This window comes from Microcebus murinus, chromosome 2, assembly GCF_040939455.1.
Source record: "Microcebus murinus isolate Inina chromosome 2, M.murinus_Inina_mat1.0, whole genome shotgun sequence".
NCBI classification, from domain to species: domain Eukaryota; kingdom Metazoa; phylum Chordata; class Mammalia; order Primates; family Cheirogaleidae; genus Microcebus; species Microcebus murinus.
Window position 1 is genome coordinate 38964539 of NC_134105.1, and position 15906 is coordinate 38980444.

Consider the following 15906-nt stretch of genomic DNA (forward strand, 5'->3'; position numbering starts at 1 on the left):
TGGTGAAACTGAGGCACGGAGTTCATGTGACTTGCTCAGGGCCACTCACCTAGTTAAGTGGCAAGCTGGGACAGAAACCCCGGCCTCCTGACACCAAAACTAACACTCCAGCCACTTACTCCCTTCGTCCCCTCTCCCCTGATTCCCCAGTGACCCAGTGTGGGTCACCCACAACACTCCCCAGACACCCACTGTGCACCTAGCCCTGAGGTGGGTGCCTATGCCCAGCCTGACCTGATCTCTTGGCAGAGAGAACCACTGGCCCATGAGGAGTTAACCAGCCACCACCTCCAGGCCCCAGATGTTCCTAACCATGACTCATCAGAGCATGTGGCTGCCATTAGAGCTGTCCTTTCACAAAGGAGGGGACAGAAGGAGGAGGAACTCCAGCTCCCCTGGATCAGCCCAGAGCTCCAGGATGTCAGAAGAGGAAGCAGAAGGGGGCAGCCTGCAGAAGCAGCTCTGGTGGGAAGAGGACTTGGACCCGATCCCACAGGAGCCAGGCAGGTTGGGCTTGGTGGTAGAGGGGAGAGGTTTGGGGGATTACTGTGTAAATCTGCACCGGCTGCCTGGAAAGGCAGTGACTTCCTGTCCTGCCCATATGTAAGCAGAGGCCAGATGCTCACTTGCAAAAATCATCCCACCTCTGGGAGTCTCATATATAGGCATGAAAAAGATACTTAACTGCAAGAAGCAGGCTATGATGACATCCATCAGATAAAGAACATATAAAGCAACTATAGAGAATCCAGATGAGGGAGAGTCTGGGGGACTTCCTGGAAGAGGTAGGGACAGAGCTGAGCCTTGAAGCCTTAGACACAATGAAGTTGTGGAGAGGGTGTACCAGCATGAATAAAGGCATGGAGGTGGGCAGAGGCACCATAGTGACAGCTGGAGTTTGTGAGGCTGGTGAGAAGACCAGCAGCGTGTAAAGGGCAATGAGGCTGGTGGCCCTATCACATGCCATGCACTTTCAGATCTCTAGGCATTTACGCATGCTGTTCCCTCTGCCAGGAACACACCTTCCTCTCTTGTCACTTATTATTCATTCATTTAGCCAGGGGTGGATGGATCCAGAAGCTTTTAATTGAGAGCCCGCTTTTCAAAAAAAGTATACAAATTTACCAATACAGGTTGAGCATCCCTAATCTGAAAATTCAAAATCCCAAATGCTCCAAAATGCAGTTTTCTGAGCACTGACATGGACATTTAAAGTCTGCTATTGTTTGTAGTTGAGGCCAGTGTGGTGGCTCATGCCTGTAATCCTAGCACTTTGGGAGGCTTAGGTGGGGAGATTGCTTGAGGCCAGGAGTTTGAGACCAACCTGGGCAATAGTGAGACTCCATCTCTACAAATAAATGGAAAAATTAGCCAGGCATGGTGGTGCACACTTTAGTGCCAGCTACTCGGGAGGCTGAGGCAGGAGGATCTCTTGAGTTTGATGTTTCAATGAGCTATGATGATGCCACTGCACTCCAGCCTGGACAACAGAGTGAGACCCTGTCTCAAAAAAAAAAAAAAATTGTATAAAATTGCCTTCAGGCTATGTGTTTTAGGTATACATGAAACATAAATGAATTTTGTGTTTACATTTGGGTCCCATCCCCAATATATCTCATTATGTAAATATTCCAAAAATCCAAAAAAATCTGAAATCCAAAAGACTTCTGGTCCCAATATCCCTTACCTTGGATAAGGGATATTCAGCCTGTATAAAATTGCCAGGGTCCTCCCAGAGTCTTGGGAGAGGCTAGGTGAGTGAGAAATCCTGAAGTAATCCTGAAGCTATAAGCTACATTAACTCTTATGGAAATCTTTACTCTGTTTGACCAATGTTTATTAAGAATCTGACAGCCAGGTGCAGTGATGCACACCTGTAGTCTTAGCTACTCAGAAGGCCGAGGCAGGAGGATCACTTGAGCACAGGAGTTTGAGACCAGCCTGGACAACACAGTGAGACGCTGTCTCTTAAAAACAAACAAACAAACAAACAAACAAAAAAAACAACAAACTGCCTGCCATATGCCAAATCTACTCATCCTACAGGTTTCAATTCAGATGCCACCTCTTTCAGGAAGCCCTCCCTCTCTGGCTGGGCAGGGGCTCCCTGGGCACCCACTGCCCTCAGCTCCTCTGACCTACCCTAATCACCCTGGGCCATCATGGTCTATGTGTGGGGGGTGGGGAGTGAGGTTTGTATATGACTCTCTGCTTCCTGAGGATTGGGCCTGGTTCCATTCATCTTTGTGTCTCAGGGCCTGCCATCGGGTGACTGACCAATCACCAGACACTCACACTGGGCCTGGCATTTTACAGTTTCCCTCTGAGATAGATATTGTAACAATGACTGATACATATCAAAGGCTTATTACATGCTACACGTGGTGTTAAGTGTATAACATCGATTATCTCATTTAATTTTCACTTTTAACCACCTCTCTGAGCCTCAGTTTCCTCATCAGTAAAATGGAAATAATAATACTGCCTACTTCAAAGGGTCATTGTGAGGATTAAGAATTCATAGATGTGGGCCGGGCGCGGTGGCTCACGCCTGTAATCCTAGCTCTCTGGGAGGCCGAGGCGGGTGGATTGCTGGAGGTCAGGAGTTCGAAACCAGCCTGAGCAAGAGCGAGACCTCGTCTCTACTATAAATAGAAAGAAACTAATTGGCCAACTAATATATATAGAAAAAATTAGCCGGGCATGGTGGCTCATGCCTGTAGTCCCAGCTACTTGGGAGGCTGAGACAGAAGGATCGCTTGAGCCCAGGAGTTTGAGGTTGCTGTGAGCTAGGCTGACGCCAGACTCTGTCTCAAAAAAAAAAAAAAAAAAAAAGAATTCATAGATGTAAAATGCCCAGAACGGTGCCTGCACGTAGCACAGTGCCATATCGGTGTCCTGATGGTGGTTGTGGCAGTGCACTGCATACTACGGTACCTTTTTTACAGGTGCAAGCTGAGCTCCGCAAGGTAAGCAGAAAAGCTGCCTTTAGTGTGGAACCTCCCCACACCACCACAGGGCAGCAATGCTGGAACTGTTCACCTGCTAAGTCAGAGCAGCAGAGTGGCCCACAGCCCAGGAGGGCCCCACCCAGGCTGTCCCCAGCCCCTAGGAGCTCTGGCCCAGCCCCAACCCCAGGGAGCCTGTGAGTCACCATCATTATTTCTGCCTCCCAATCCAGGTGACCCTACTTGAATCACCTGCCCATCCCACCTTGATCCTACAGCCGAGCCCCGGGGACTGGAAAATCATCCTGAGTCCTGGGTCCCTCCTCCTCTGTCAGGAAACCTGTTTCCTGGTGCTTTACACCTGGGAGATGCCAGGCCTCCTTTCCTCCCTCATTTCCTCCCCAACCTGCAAGAACAAATCACCAAGGTCATCGCACCTCTCAATGGCCCTGAGAACCTCCATGGACTGCTTTCCCTGTGCCACCTCTTAGCTTAACAAGGGCCTTAATGATACATGTTGAGAGAAACCTCCTTAGAATGCCCCAGAAAGTCTGCGATAGCATTACCTCCCATCCTACAGATGAGAAAATAGAGAGTTGAACCAAGTGTAAAATGGACCAAGGTATAGTCATAGCTTGAACCCAGGTCTTGATTCCTAGTCTAAAGGGAAAGGGGGAAGAAGAGAAGAAAGGCGGGGTGTTTGAAATGGGGGGGTCACAGAAATGGGGGCTGCAAGCATATGACAAGCGGTGCCTCTGTCTTAGAAAGAGCTTAAGCTGTGAAGTCAGCTCTGTCTCTACCTTTGAGACTGTCTTCCTGCCATAAACCTGGGATAATAACCCCAGACTCTCAGGGATGCTGTGAGGATTACTGAGCATTACTTGGGCGACCCCTTCTCCTTTCTCAGCCCTGATCTCAGTCCCTTTCCCCAAGCCTTTCCTGGCACAAAGTGCCCCTTCCCACACCTACAGTCTCTGCCAGGCCAGATCGCCCCTCCTCAGACTCCAGAACCTCCAAGCCCAGCTGAACTGGTGACTATAAGGCAGGCTTTTTGTTTTTGTTTTTTTGAGACAGAGTCTCGCTTTGTTGCCCAGGTTAGAGTGAGTGCTGTGGCGTCAGCCTAGCTCACAGCAACCTCAAACTCCTGGGCTCAAGCAATCCTTCTGCCTCAGCCTCCCAAGTAGCTGGGACTACAGGCATGTGCCACCATGCCTGACTAATTTTTTCTATATATATGTTAGTTGGCCAATTAATTTCTTTCTATTTTTTTTATAGTAGAGACGAGGTCTCGCTCAGGCTGGTTTTAAACTCCTGACCTTGAGCAATCTGCCTGCCTCGGCCTCCCAAAGTGCTAGGATTACAGGCGTGAGCCACCACACCCGGCCAAGGCAGGTTTTCTTAAAGGGAGTGAGCCCCACCCCAACAATTTATAGGCTTGGGCTTGTTAATTATTCACAAGTGAACAGGCCTATCAAGAAAGGGCCCTTACAGAGGGCTGTGACAGTCATAGCTCTTAAATATTCCCTGGCAAGACCCCTTAGGGAGCTTCTAGGTCCGATGCTTGCACAGGCCTCCTCCCTCCATGGACTCTGCCCCCACTGGCTATGTGACCTTGGGCTAGTTGCTGCCCCACTCTGGCCCTTAGCTTCCCTGTTCCCACCAAATGTAAAAGGGAGAGAAGGTTGGACCAGGAGCTGAGGGGCCCTCCCTGTTCTGATGGTTTTGGCTTCAGGATCTGGACTCTTCTACCAAAGTCTGGTCTCCAGAAGCTGCCAAGGGTGGCTTAAGGAAGGAACCTTGTTCAAGCACAAGTGAGCAAGGACAGGTCTGGTTGAAAAAAAGAGTCAGAGCTCTAATGAGGGGTTTCTGGCATTGAGTGGCATCCTGTCATAGTTTAGAACTTGGGTTGCAGAGCCAGAAAGATCTGGATGAACTACTGGCCCCACCATGATTCAGCTGGGAAGCCCCAAGCAAGTCATCAGAGAGCAAGTTCAAAAGCCAGGGCTTGCACCCCAGCTCTGACACCCTGGGCCAGCAGCTTCATCTCTGAAATAGGGATGACAACAGCACCAGCCTCACTGGGGTGTTGCAAGGATTAAATGAGGAAATACATATAAAGCACCTGGAACAAGACCTTATCACTATTCTTTGAGCTTCAGTTTCCTCCCCTATAAAGCAGGGATAACAGGTTTACTGTGAGCATTAAATAAGCAAATGGACCCAAAAGGACTTTGGAACCATGCAAGGCTGTCCAGGGAAGAGAGATTTCTCCTAATATGTGCACCCAGGGACCTGACCAGGACCACAAAGACATAGTAACACCAGTGGGAAAACCAAGTGGCTCCATCTTTCTGAAGGGCAGTTGGAATTATAGATGGAAAGTCTGTGAAAGATGACCCGGTAACACCTGGGCAGCACACTTGTCCTAAGTTAATGATCACATGCCCAGACAAAGATTTATGGTATAAGAATGTTTTCGTAGTGTGTTCTATAATAAGGACACAACTGGAAACAGCCTAAATGTCCATCAATAAAGGATTAGTTCAATGATTTATGGTCAATTTATAGGATAAACTATTCCGTAGATATTTAAATTGTGTTTATAGAGAGTTTATTTGCCAGGTTACAGTAGTTGTCTTCTAACTGGTTTCTCTGTCCTCATCCCTGTCCCTTTGTTGTCTGTCCTCCACAAGGTACCAGTCTCGTTTGACACTTAGGCCAGATCATGTCACATCTCTGCTCAAAATCCTGCAAAATCATGTCTCTCAGGGCAAAAGCACCAGTCTCTGTGTGGCTCAGGAGGCCCTGCCCAGGCTGCGTGCTCCCGTCAGCTCCCAAACACCATCTCCCTGTATTCTTTGTCCTTAGTTCAGCCACACCGGCCTCCTTGCTCATCTCCAAATACTGCCAGGCACCCTCCAACCACAGGCGGTGGTCAGTAAATGCCTGTTGCACAAATGAATTTGCTATAATGCGGGAAAATAAGAAGCAAACAGAACACAAAATTATCCATTTAATATTAAAAAGGAAACCCCAATATCTATGCATTTTATTCATAGAAAGCATGAGGAGGTTTTGAAGCCATTGCTAGGGGAGGTAGTATGGTACAGTGTCAGGGATAGGAGGTTCAAATCTGAATTTTGGCTTCTTCACCATAATCTGGGGCAGCACTCCACCTCCCTGGGCCCCAGTATTCCTCATCTATTACATTGCAGACAACAAGGCCCCGCTAGCCAGAGTTGTGTGGATAAAAGGTGATGATGCATGTCAAGTGCTGGCTGTCAGGGCACAGTCAAAGGCAGGTCTCCTTGTCCTTACGACTCACAGAGGCAGGGCTTGGGGGCATTCTGGAGGCAGGGGGCTAGTATAGAAGGTGCCCAGCGCAGAGGAGCTGGGGCTTGGAGGGAGCAATGGCAAGCAAAGCAGGAGAAGGGTGACGATCTGCGTGTGGGGCTGTTCAGTGATGTCCTCCTTTGAATGGCCAGTCCTATGCTCAGGGACAGCCCCTGGGTAGGCCTTTCAGTCAACCAGATGGAAAGCAAGTGCCCACACACTCATTTTGTTGGAAAGACAGTAGAGTAACCTTTAGTCTGAGATTCAGCTGCTCTATCTGGGCAAGGGTGTTTCTCAGCTGGAAATGAACTGAGAAGTTGTGCTGCTGCTTCTTGCAGGGTGTGGGTCGCGGTCAGAGCTGACTCTGTAAGGGACTAAGGAGGAACATCTGAGGCTTCAAGAGGCAAAAAGTAGGAACAAACTTCACTCCCCTGGGAAGAAAAGGGGCCAAAAGGAATGGAGTGTCTTGGCCCAGTCCCCTGTGGATGGGGTGCCTGACGTCCCGCCTAGTCCTACTATAACTGTCCTGTTGAGGGTCATGGGGCAAAGACCCGCCATTCAGAGAGCAGGGGAAGGATTTTACTTAAAAGTGGTAGATTTCTGCCCTACCATTCAGCTGGAAAAGACTGATCTTGGGATTGGAAAGGAAGGCTTGGGAGCCTTGGGTTAAGAGAAAAATTTCCTTCTCTCTTGTGGGAAGGAAGATGTTAGAAGACATACATTCGGTCCTCCCAAAAGTGGATTTTCTGCAGGAAGGGTCCTTCCAGGATGGCTGAGGAGCTTGGAGAGGGCCATGGCATGATAAACATCTGTTACTCACTCCCTGCTTCCTAAGGTGTTCTTGACAGGTATAGCCTGGTCCCAGTCAAGCTGGTGGGGAGTCAGGGGAAGGGTCTGTGCACCCATGGGATGGGTGATTGCTACAGATTGAATGTTCGTGTCCCTCCAGCATTCACATGGTGAAATCCTCATTGCCAAGGTGGTGGTATTAGGTGATTAGGTCACGGGGGCAGAGCCCTCATGAGTGGGATTAGTGCCCTCATAAAAGAAGCCCAAGTAAGACCCCCTGACCCCTCCCACCATGTGAAGACACAGCAAGAAGGCACCATCTGTGAGCCAGAAAGCAGGCCCTCAGCAGACAGTAAATCTGCCTTGATCATGGACTGCCCATTCTCCAGAACTGTGTGAAGTACATTTCAGTTGTTTATAAGCTACCCAGCTTATGGTATTCTGCTATAGTGGGCTGAATGGGCACGAATTAAGACAGGTGATGAAGCAGAACGCCCAGAGGCCAGTCCCCACCAGGCCAGGATGGTGGTGGCCATCAGGGAGAGAATGGCTGGGTCTGACAAAGGAGGGTGGAGGGTGGCACAGGCCCCCAGAGGGGGCCACGAGGGACTTTTCAGTTTTCAGATCTTGGGGCATCAGAAACAGCTAGGGGATTGTTAGAGAGATGGGCGGGGTGCGCCAAATACATCCTAATTTGACTACTGCATAAGCCTCCAGCTTTCAGACCCACTCAGTGTCCACATCTATGCTAACTGCCCCCAACCCTTGTTTTTGGAAAACTGTTTCTCCTTCCCTCCTTTCCAGCCCGTTGACTGAGTGGGAGGAGCATCCTCTTTCTACACCCCGCCTCTCAGGGCACAATGATTGGTTGAAGGAAAGGCCAATCAGAATATTCCCCTGAGCTTTTTCCAGCTATTGCTGGTGAAGGCAGCTCTGGTTGTAATAGTGGCTAGCACTGGTGTGGCACCGTGTCAGGCACTGTTCTCAGTACTTCACATAAACTAATTCATGCCATCCTATAACGACAATCCTGTGAGGCAAGTCCTAACATTACCCTCACTTTACAGATGAAGAAACTGAGGCACAGAGAGGTTAAACAACCTGTCCAAAGCCATACTGCTAGAGAGTCTCAGAGTCAGAGTTCAAAGTTAGCTTATGTGGTCCAGAGTACTTTTCACAGCTTTGTCTTAGTGTCCCAGGACTTGATCTTGGAAGCTGCTGGCAGCATGCCGTGCACTTAGTGGAGACACAGGTGAGTGGAGAGAAAGATGCTGGCCACTGAATGGAGAGGCAGAAATTTTCAGGAAAGGACAAAGCAACTCAAGTCACAGATTTAAGATATTTTAGGAAATGTGGCAGGCTGGCTGAACTGAAGTTCCAGCACAAAAATCTATTTCTAATGATCTCAGAAAGGACCCCAAAATGTTCCAACTCTGAATCCCTCCATAACTAACGAAATGGGACAAAAGCTACTTGGAGGTTTTTCCCGGTATAGTCACCAGGGATTGAGGACCTGAGGAACCACCAGTGCATCTTACACTAGAGACCTCTCCTACTTCCGACAGCAGCCCTGAGCAGCAGGGGGTAGATCAGAATCCTGGGATTAGAGGCTTCGACATCATAGAACCTTGGATTTTTTTTTTTAAGGTAGGATCTTGCTCTATTGCCCAGACTGGAGTACAGTGGCATGATTATGGCTCACTGTAACCTCGAATTCCTGGGTTCAAGCCTCCTCCTGCCTCAGCCTCCTGAGTAGCTGGGACTATAGGCCATCATACCTGGCTAAGTTTTTAAAAATTTGAAAAAATTAAATTTTTTTTTTTTTTTTTTTTGTAGAGACAGGGTCTTTGTCCAGCCTGGTCTTGATCTCCTGGCCTCAAGCTATCCTCCAACCTCAGCCTCCCAAAGTGCTGGGATTACAGGCATGAGCCCCCATGCCCCGGCCCAACATCATAGAACCTTGGAATTTTAAATAACAAGTCTGGGAATCACAAATGCCTCAACTCACAGGATCTGGGAGTCACAGAGGTGAAAACTCAGCACTGGCCTCAACCCAGATCCACTCTCAAGGAAAAGACCCCAAAGCCACCCAAGGATTCCTGTCACCAAATTAGATGCTCCCCAATCTGGGACAGCTCCTCTAGCTCAGGCTCAAACCAAGAGCAGGAATTCTGGCTACAGCAGTCCCAGCAGGCCCCCAGCCTCCTTGGCTGGGCCCTTCCATGCATGGGGAGGCCCCTTCATCCCACAGCAGCTCTGCCACTTCATTATTCTCTCAAAAGCAATCTACCTGCCTGTACCTCCCCTTTGTTTTGGTGCCATTTCCCACCATGAGTTGGGGCTATGGTATGGCTAGGAAGGGCCCCTATTTGTAGACTGACTAGATGGTGGTCCTGTCATAAGATGCATGGGCATCAAGAACAGTCCCCTTTCCTTTCCCAACAGTTCCTGGCTACACAGTCCTGGAGCCTGGAATCCCACCATTAACTCCTAAACCTTTTAGAATCCCTCTGCTCAATGCAAATACCCTCGAAAGAAGAGAACTCATACCAGGACCAAGACGGGAGTGAATTCGCATTTACTGAACACCAGATATGCCCCAGTGGCTATTTTTCAGTCCTTTACAAGTGTGACTTTACCAGGTCTTCTCACAGCTCAGGGAATAGCTCTTATTTTACAGCTGAGTAAACTGAGGCTCACACAGATCGAGTAACAAAGTCAAGATCAAAGAGCCGGTGAGTGAGTGGCAGGGCAGGGTGGAGCACCCTCTCAAGCCCTTTCCCCTTGGCCATGCTGTGGGACACACGGTGGCGTGGTGGACGAAGGGTGACAATAGAGAGGTCACAGGTCCCGAGCTGGAGAATGGAGACCCAGGTTTGAGCCTCAGGTGTGGGACCTTGTGGGAACAACTGGGAGAGAAGAATTCTCTGGGTATTTGTGCCCAACAAATTCCAGCTGGAGTATAGAGGCACAGGGTGCAGGCCCACTGAGGGAGATGGAAGCCTCCACTGGGCCAGGGGCCCCCTTCCCCCTCCTGGTCATCATCTCTCACCTCCTTCCCATCATTGGTGATTCTGGGTGTCACCTCCTGGCCTGTCCATTCACCACTTCTCAGTTCTTCCTCCTTAGTTTCCATCACCCTTTCCCAACATTCTCCCAATCCACAGCCCTGCATCTCTCCCGGATTATCACTCCAGCCTCCCCTCTGCTCTCCCTCCACACTGTGACATCCGTAACACACACTCAGAAACTCGGAAGGCTCCCTGGCCCACACAGGACAGAGCACTAGATTCCCACAGTCAGGGCAGGTCCCAGGCAAGCAAGAAAGCCATCTGGACAGACCCAGTCCTTGCCACCCCTCCCGGGGACCCTACGACATGAGGGAATGATGACGACTCTCATCGAACAGAAATGCACTCAGCCTCATTCTGTACTGGGCTCCAGGGATGTGGGGCAGATGAACCCTGTCCCCTTTCCATGTGTATTGGGGAAATGGAAAAGGAGTAGTTGACAGTGACCCAGTGTTGAAATGGTTTGTCCACAAAAACCTTTCCCCATAGGTTAGCATGGTCATCTTTAAACAGGTAAATGTGGCTCAGGTGGCTTCCCAGCACACAGTGAAATCCCAACTCCTGGCCCTGTCTGCTCTGGCTAGCCTGCCTCCTGGATCTTCATCCACCCGCCCGTCTTTCTGCTCCTCAGACGGATCTCAGGCTTTGCCATGAGCTGCCCTCACTGTCTGGAATGCTCTGGGCATGGTCAATTTTACTGTGCATCACGTCTCCTTAATGTAAGCCTTACACAGCATCCACTTCTGCTATTTACTCGCTAATTTGTCCACTTGTTTATGTCTGTCTCTCCCACTAGAACACGGTCCCCAAGAGCAGGGGCCTGTATGTCTGCAGTAACACCGTGTCTGCCTCCCACAATGCCCAGACCATGGTAAGTGCTCAACAGTGTGTGTTGAAAATCTGAATGAGAGCCACGAAAGGAAGCAGAAAGGCTGCAGCCCTGGAGATGATGTCTCTCACTCAGGGTTAGAAAGGCTCTCCCAAAGAGGTCACCTAAAGTTGACATTTATGGAGTGAGCATCAGGGGTGAAGACAGAGCATTATAGGCAATGCTGAGCAGCCCCAGCACAGTTGTGAGAGCACCACTAGGCCAGTCTGTGTTGCTGGAACAGAGTGAGGGTCAGGGAGTAATGGGAAATGGGCCAGCCTGGGGCACAGCCTCTACTCTGAGAGCCTTGAACTTTAAGCTCTAGGTGATGCTGAGCCATGGGAGGGTTTTCAAGTAGAAAAATGACATGGTCTGGTTTGTGCTTTATAAAGGATGTGTAGAAAGGGAGAGACCAGAGGAGCTGGGGAGGTTAGGGGTATTGCAGTAGCCCAAGGGGAAGGAACAGCTTTGAGAGATGTCAGGAGATAAAATCAGCAGGACTTGGAGACCTGGCTGGGAGTGAGGTGTCAGGGATGACTCCAAGGTTTCGGGCTTGGGCAACTGGGTGGATGACTGTGCCATTCGCTGAGATGGGGACACAGGAGGAGGAACAGGTTTGGGGGTGAAGATGGTGAGTTTGGTTTGGGGCTTGTCAAGTTTGAGGTGCTCATAGGACAGTCAGATGGAAGTGTTGGGAGGACGGGTGGATTGCCCTATCCTGGGGATATCGAGGTGAACTTTAAATATGTAAATATGAAGGACTTGTGTGGAGGGCCAAAGCTCAGAAGAGATGTCAGGGCTGTCCCCTCCCATGGGAACACATCCGAAGGCACCAACTCATTCAGGAGTTGGGGACAGCTGGGGAGGTGACACAATGACACACCTTGGAGGAGCTGTGGTGCATGTAGTTCCACCCTGGACTGGGACTGGGACACAGGATTCTGCCCTCCCCCTACACACTGCTGCCTTCAGATGTGGGCAACCCTCTGGGGGGCAGTGTGGCTGCTCTCATCTGTCCCGGCACACCGGGTGCCCACGACCTGGCTCCTGCACAGCTGGGGAGAGCCAGGTGAGTGAGTGGAGGGCCGAGCGGAGACGCCTCACCAGCCCGTCGGATGTTGCCCTGGCAGGTCGCCCACGCGTTGGCACTGATAGCGGCTCGGGCTGGGACTGCATCGTCTCGTCCCCAGGCCCAGCGCTGCCCGGGCGATAACACGCGCGCGGGGCACGCGGGGTGCGAGAGGCGCTGGGCTGCCCCTCGGCCTTTCCCCTGTGCCCAGCAGCCCGACAGCGCTACCGACAGCGCGCCCTCGGCTGTCCCTCCCGTCGTCGGCTGAGTACCCCGACGCCCCCGCGTCCCATCAGCGCCTCCCGCCGAGTCCGCGCCTCCGCCGGGTACCTGCGCTCGCTTTTCCGGGAGGCCGTCCCCTTCCAGGTGGTCAGAAAGGCCATGGGCACGGGCCGGACTCGGACGGGGCACAGGCGGCCCCTCGCGGTGGCGGCGGCGGCAGCTCCCGGTGGCAGCACCTGGCCGGGACGGGCAGGGCGGGACCTGCGGCTCCTCCCCGCCTTGCCAGGCGCCTCCCTGCCCTGCAAGGGCGTCAGCGTCCCTGGAGCGGGCCTGGGGTCCCAGGGAAAGTCCACTCCCACTCAGAACCAAAAGGATCTCGAACACGTCTAGACACCTCATTGACCAGGAGAAACTGAGTCCCTGAGAGGGCCAGGGATTTGTCCAGAATCACGCAGGGGCCGTGGCAGCCTTTTCCTCTCCGTCTAGAGCCTGGCCTCCATACCGATGAGCAGCAGCATGGTCCTAATCAGGGTCTTCGCGGGACAAAGTGGTGCCACCAACCGCTTCCCTCCTGCCTACATACAAAACCACGGGGGGTCAGGGGCTTGGGACTGGGTCAAGTGCAGGGCAGATTGACAGGGAGCTGACGAGGGAGCAGGGAGGTGGGAAGTAGCTGCCTGGGCTTGAGCGGGGAGGCTGCAGGCCAGGCCTGGCAAGGCACTGGGACGTGACCCAGTTCACTGACTTCTAAGATTCCCAGTCCCCTGTGGGAGGTGGGGGACGAATGAGGAGAATGAGTCACAGCCTTTCTCCAGTACAAACTTTCTTTGAAGCCCCATATTTTATCTTAGGTCATATGCATTTTTGGTTTTTATTTTAAATTAACACCAACAAGTGGAATCAGCTCTAGAGCAAGGCAGTCCCCCGGTGGTGCAGCTGAGCCGGCGTCTGTGGGAGGCCCAACTAGGGACAAGGGGCAGAGAAGCACCATGAGGAGGAATCTGAGGGCTCCAGCTCTAGTGTGAAAATGGATTCTGTGACCCCTGGAGACTTTTCCCATGAGAAGGTAGGGGTGAACACAGGGCAGGGGCAGGGTGGCTAAGTAATGATCATTTTTGTTTCCTTTCAGCTTTCAGCCTGGGTTTATATCCTAGGTACTTGTGCAATACAAATCTTTGTCCAATAAATGGTGACTGATTTTCATGAGTCAGGTGTTCTCTAATGTGCCAAGCCCTGAGCCAGGCATTTTACACAAATTCTCATTTATTTTCATCTTATTGGTCACTTATTCCCATTTTACAGTTGATGAAACTGAGGTTCGGGGGGCTATCCTTGAGACCGACTTGTGAAGCCAGGTCTTAAACGCTTCTGGTGCTTTCCTTCCATCCTGCCTGTGGGCCCTGGGTGGGCTGGGGATGGGGTGGGAGGCTCCTGGAAAAGTCCAGAGGGCGGAAGCCCCAAGGACTATCTGGGCAGTTTCACTCACACTTTCTCGGTAGGCAGCAGATATGACCTTTCTCCCTTTCTCGGAGCACTCATGTTATGGTCTTGGCAGATCAACAAGGGCCTGAGAATGCTGCCTATCTGATCACAAAGCTATCGCTTCCAGATCTGGAAATTCCAGTTAGAGTGCACCCAGGGCCCCAAACCCCTCAGTCTGGCCTTGTCCAGCTTGGGAGATTGGACACTGCAGATAGCCAACTTTATCTTGGGCTCACAGGCAAGAATACCACAGGGCCTCAGAAGCCTGACCCTCCTATGAGCCCAGTCTACTGATGGAAGATTAAAGCCCCACCAAGAGTCCACAATCAACACCACTTCCTCCAGGAAGCCCTCCAGCATCTCCCCATTGGAGGAATCTCTCTCTTCAGAGGTCGTATTTTTATCTGTCACTCTCACAGCACTTAGCACTAAATATTTTTAATCCTTGTATTAGTTATCTACAACCATATTAGTCTCACTCTTCAGATTTCTGCACTATAGTGATAGTTTTATCAGAATCAGAGGGAAATGAAGTGTTCCATATAAATGAACTTTCAAGATAACTGATGCTTATTCTCTTTAGAATGTCTCCTATCTGTGTCTTCCATGGAGCCTAGCACCACTGCAACACATAGTAGGTACTCAGTGTTGAATAAATAAAGAAGGAACTAATACCTAGCAAGTTTCTACTGAGGGCAGGCACTATGCTAAGGGCCTTTACATACACTACCTCTTATCTGGACAACTGTTTTAAGAATATTTGAGTTAGAAGTTTAGAAATATTCCTAAAATCAAATTCTAAACTCTTCTTATGTACCAACTCATTTAATCCTCAAAACAATCCTATCAGGTATGTCCTTTTGCAATCCCAATTTTATAGTTAAGAAAGTAAAGCAAAGAGGGATTAATTTGTCCAAGATCATATAAACCAGTTAAGTGGCAGAGCTGGGACTCAACACAAACAGCCACTTGAGAGCCTGTATCCTAACCCCAGCCCCAGTCTGTCTGCCACACAAGCTCTTAGAATGCACAAAGCATGTGTGAACCACTTTCCCAAGCTTATCTTATTTTGGATCTCATAACAATCCCAAGGCAGAAAGGTTCTAGTCTTCCCTTCCCCCTTCCTCTGGAGACACACCACTTGCTAGCTGCATGGCTTCAAGCAAGTTACTTATCCTTTTTGTGTCTCATTTTCTCACCAGTAAAATGAGGACAATAACAGAACCCATTACAAGGGTTGTTGTAAGGATTAAATGAGTTAATACAAACAAAACAGAATAGTGCCGGACACATAGTATGTGTTATGTGCACCTCCCATAGTGATGGTTTTATCCAGAACAGAGGGAAATGAGGTGTTCCTTATAAATGAACTTTCAAGATAATTGATGTTTATCCCCTTCAATCATTGACTCACATTTCCCTGAATGTCTTATTACCTTTTCTGTCTTCTTTATTTTATTTTATTTTTTTTTCAGGGCCAACATGCATGTAACCTTTTCTGTCTTCTTAAACACGGGCATGACTGAATATCTGTCATGCAACGGGAACCAAGACTTTATATCCATCATCTTTAATCATTGCAAAACCCTGTGAGGGAACTGTTATCCCCTTTGAGAACCAGAGAGGTTAAGAGATTCACCCTAAGTCACACAGCTAGGAAATGATAAGGCCAGAATTTAGACTCATTTTTATAAGACTCCAATGTCTGGATTCCTTCTATAAGGCCAGGAATCTTTTTAGGAAACTGTCATGAATCAGAGGTTTTTTTGCTCCTATGTGCTTTAAGTCAGCATTCTGCAAGGGAGTGGGGGTGGGGGGTTCCTAACCTGCTTCTTCCTATTCTAGGACTAGAGTTTTGATTTAATTAGGTGGAGCCTCTATCCAGCCAGGTCTCTGCATGTCACAGCGCCTAGAAGGATCTTTAACTCAGGACTTGAAAGACCACATAGAGACCCACACACTGGATGAGAACAATTTGGGGTTGTCTTGTTCTTGACATGTCCGACTATCACTAAAAGACCCATAGGCTGGGCAGGCAGTTCTGTTCAGAGTCTCTTGTGTCCCACAGAACCTCAGGGGGGTGCTAGGTCTGCTCTGTGGTGGATGCAGGCTTCTTGCTTAGAA

General features: G+C 50.0%; 1 protein-coding gene and 1 long non-coding RNA gene across 2 annotated transcripts in view; one reads left to right on the plus strand and one right to left on the minus strand.

Moving 5' to 3' along the window:
* The window catches only part of TTC39A (tetratricopeptide repeat domain 39A), a 54223-nt gene extending 41705 nt beyond the window's left edge, over positions 1-12518 (minus strand). Inside the window, exon 1 of the mRNA XM_075998290.1 lies at positions 12409-12518. Coding sequence (XP_075854405.1) covers positions 12409-12461 — 53 coding nt within the window. The 5' untranslated portion in view covers positions 12462-12518. The remainder of the gene's footprint in view (positions 1-12408) is intronic.
* The window catches only part of LOC142864858 (uncharacterized), a 43070-nt gene continuing 27269 nt past the window's right edge, over positions 106-15906 (plus strand). The window contains exons 1-2 of the long non-coding RNA XR_012915169.1: positions 106-503; positions 10938-11012. This is a non-coding gene — a long non-coding RNA (uncharacterized LOC142864858). The remainder of the gene's footprint in view (positions 504-10937; positions 11013-15906) is intronic.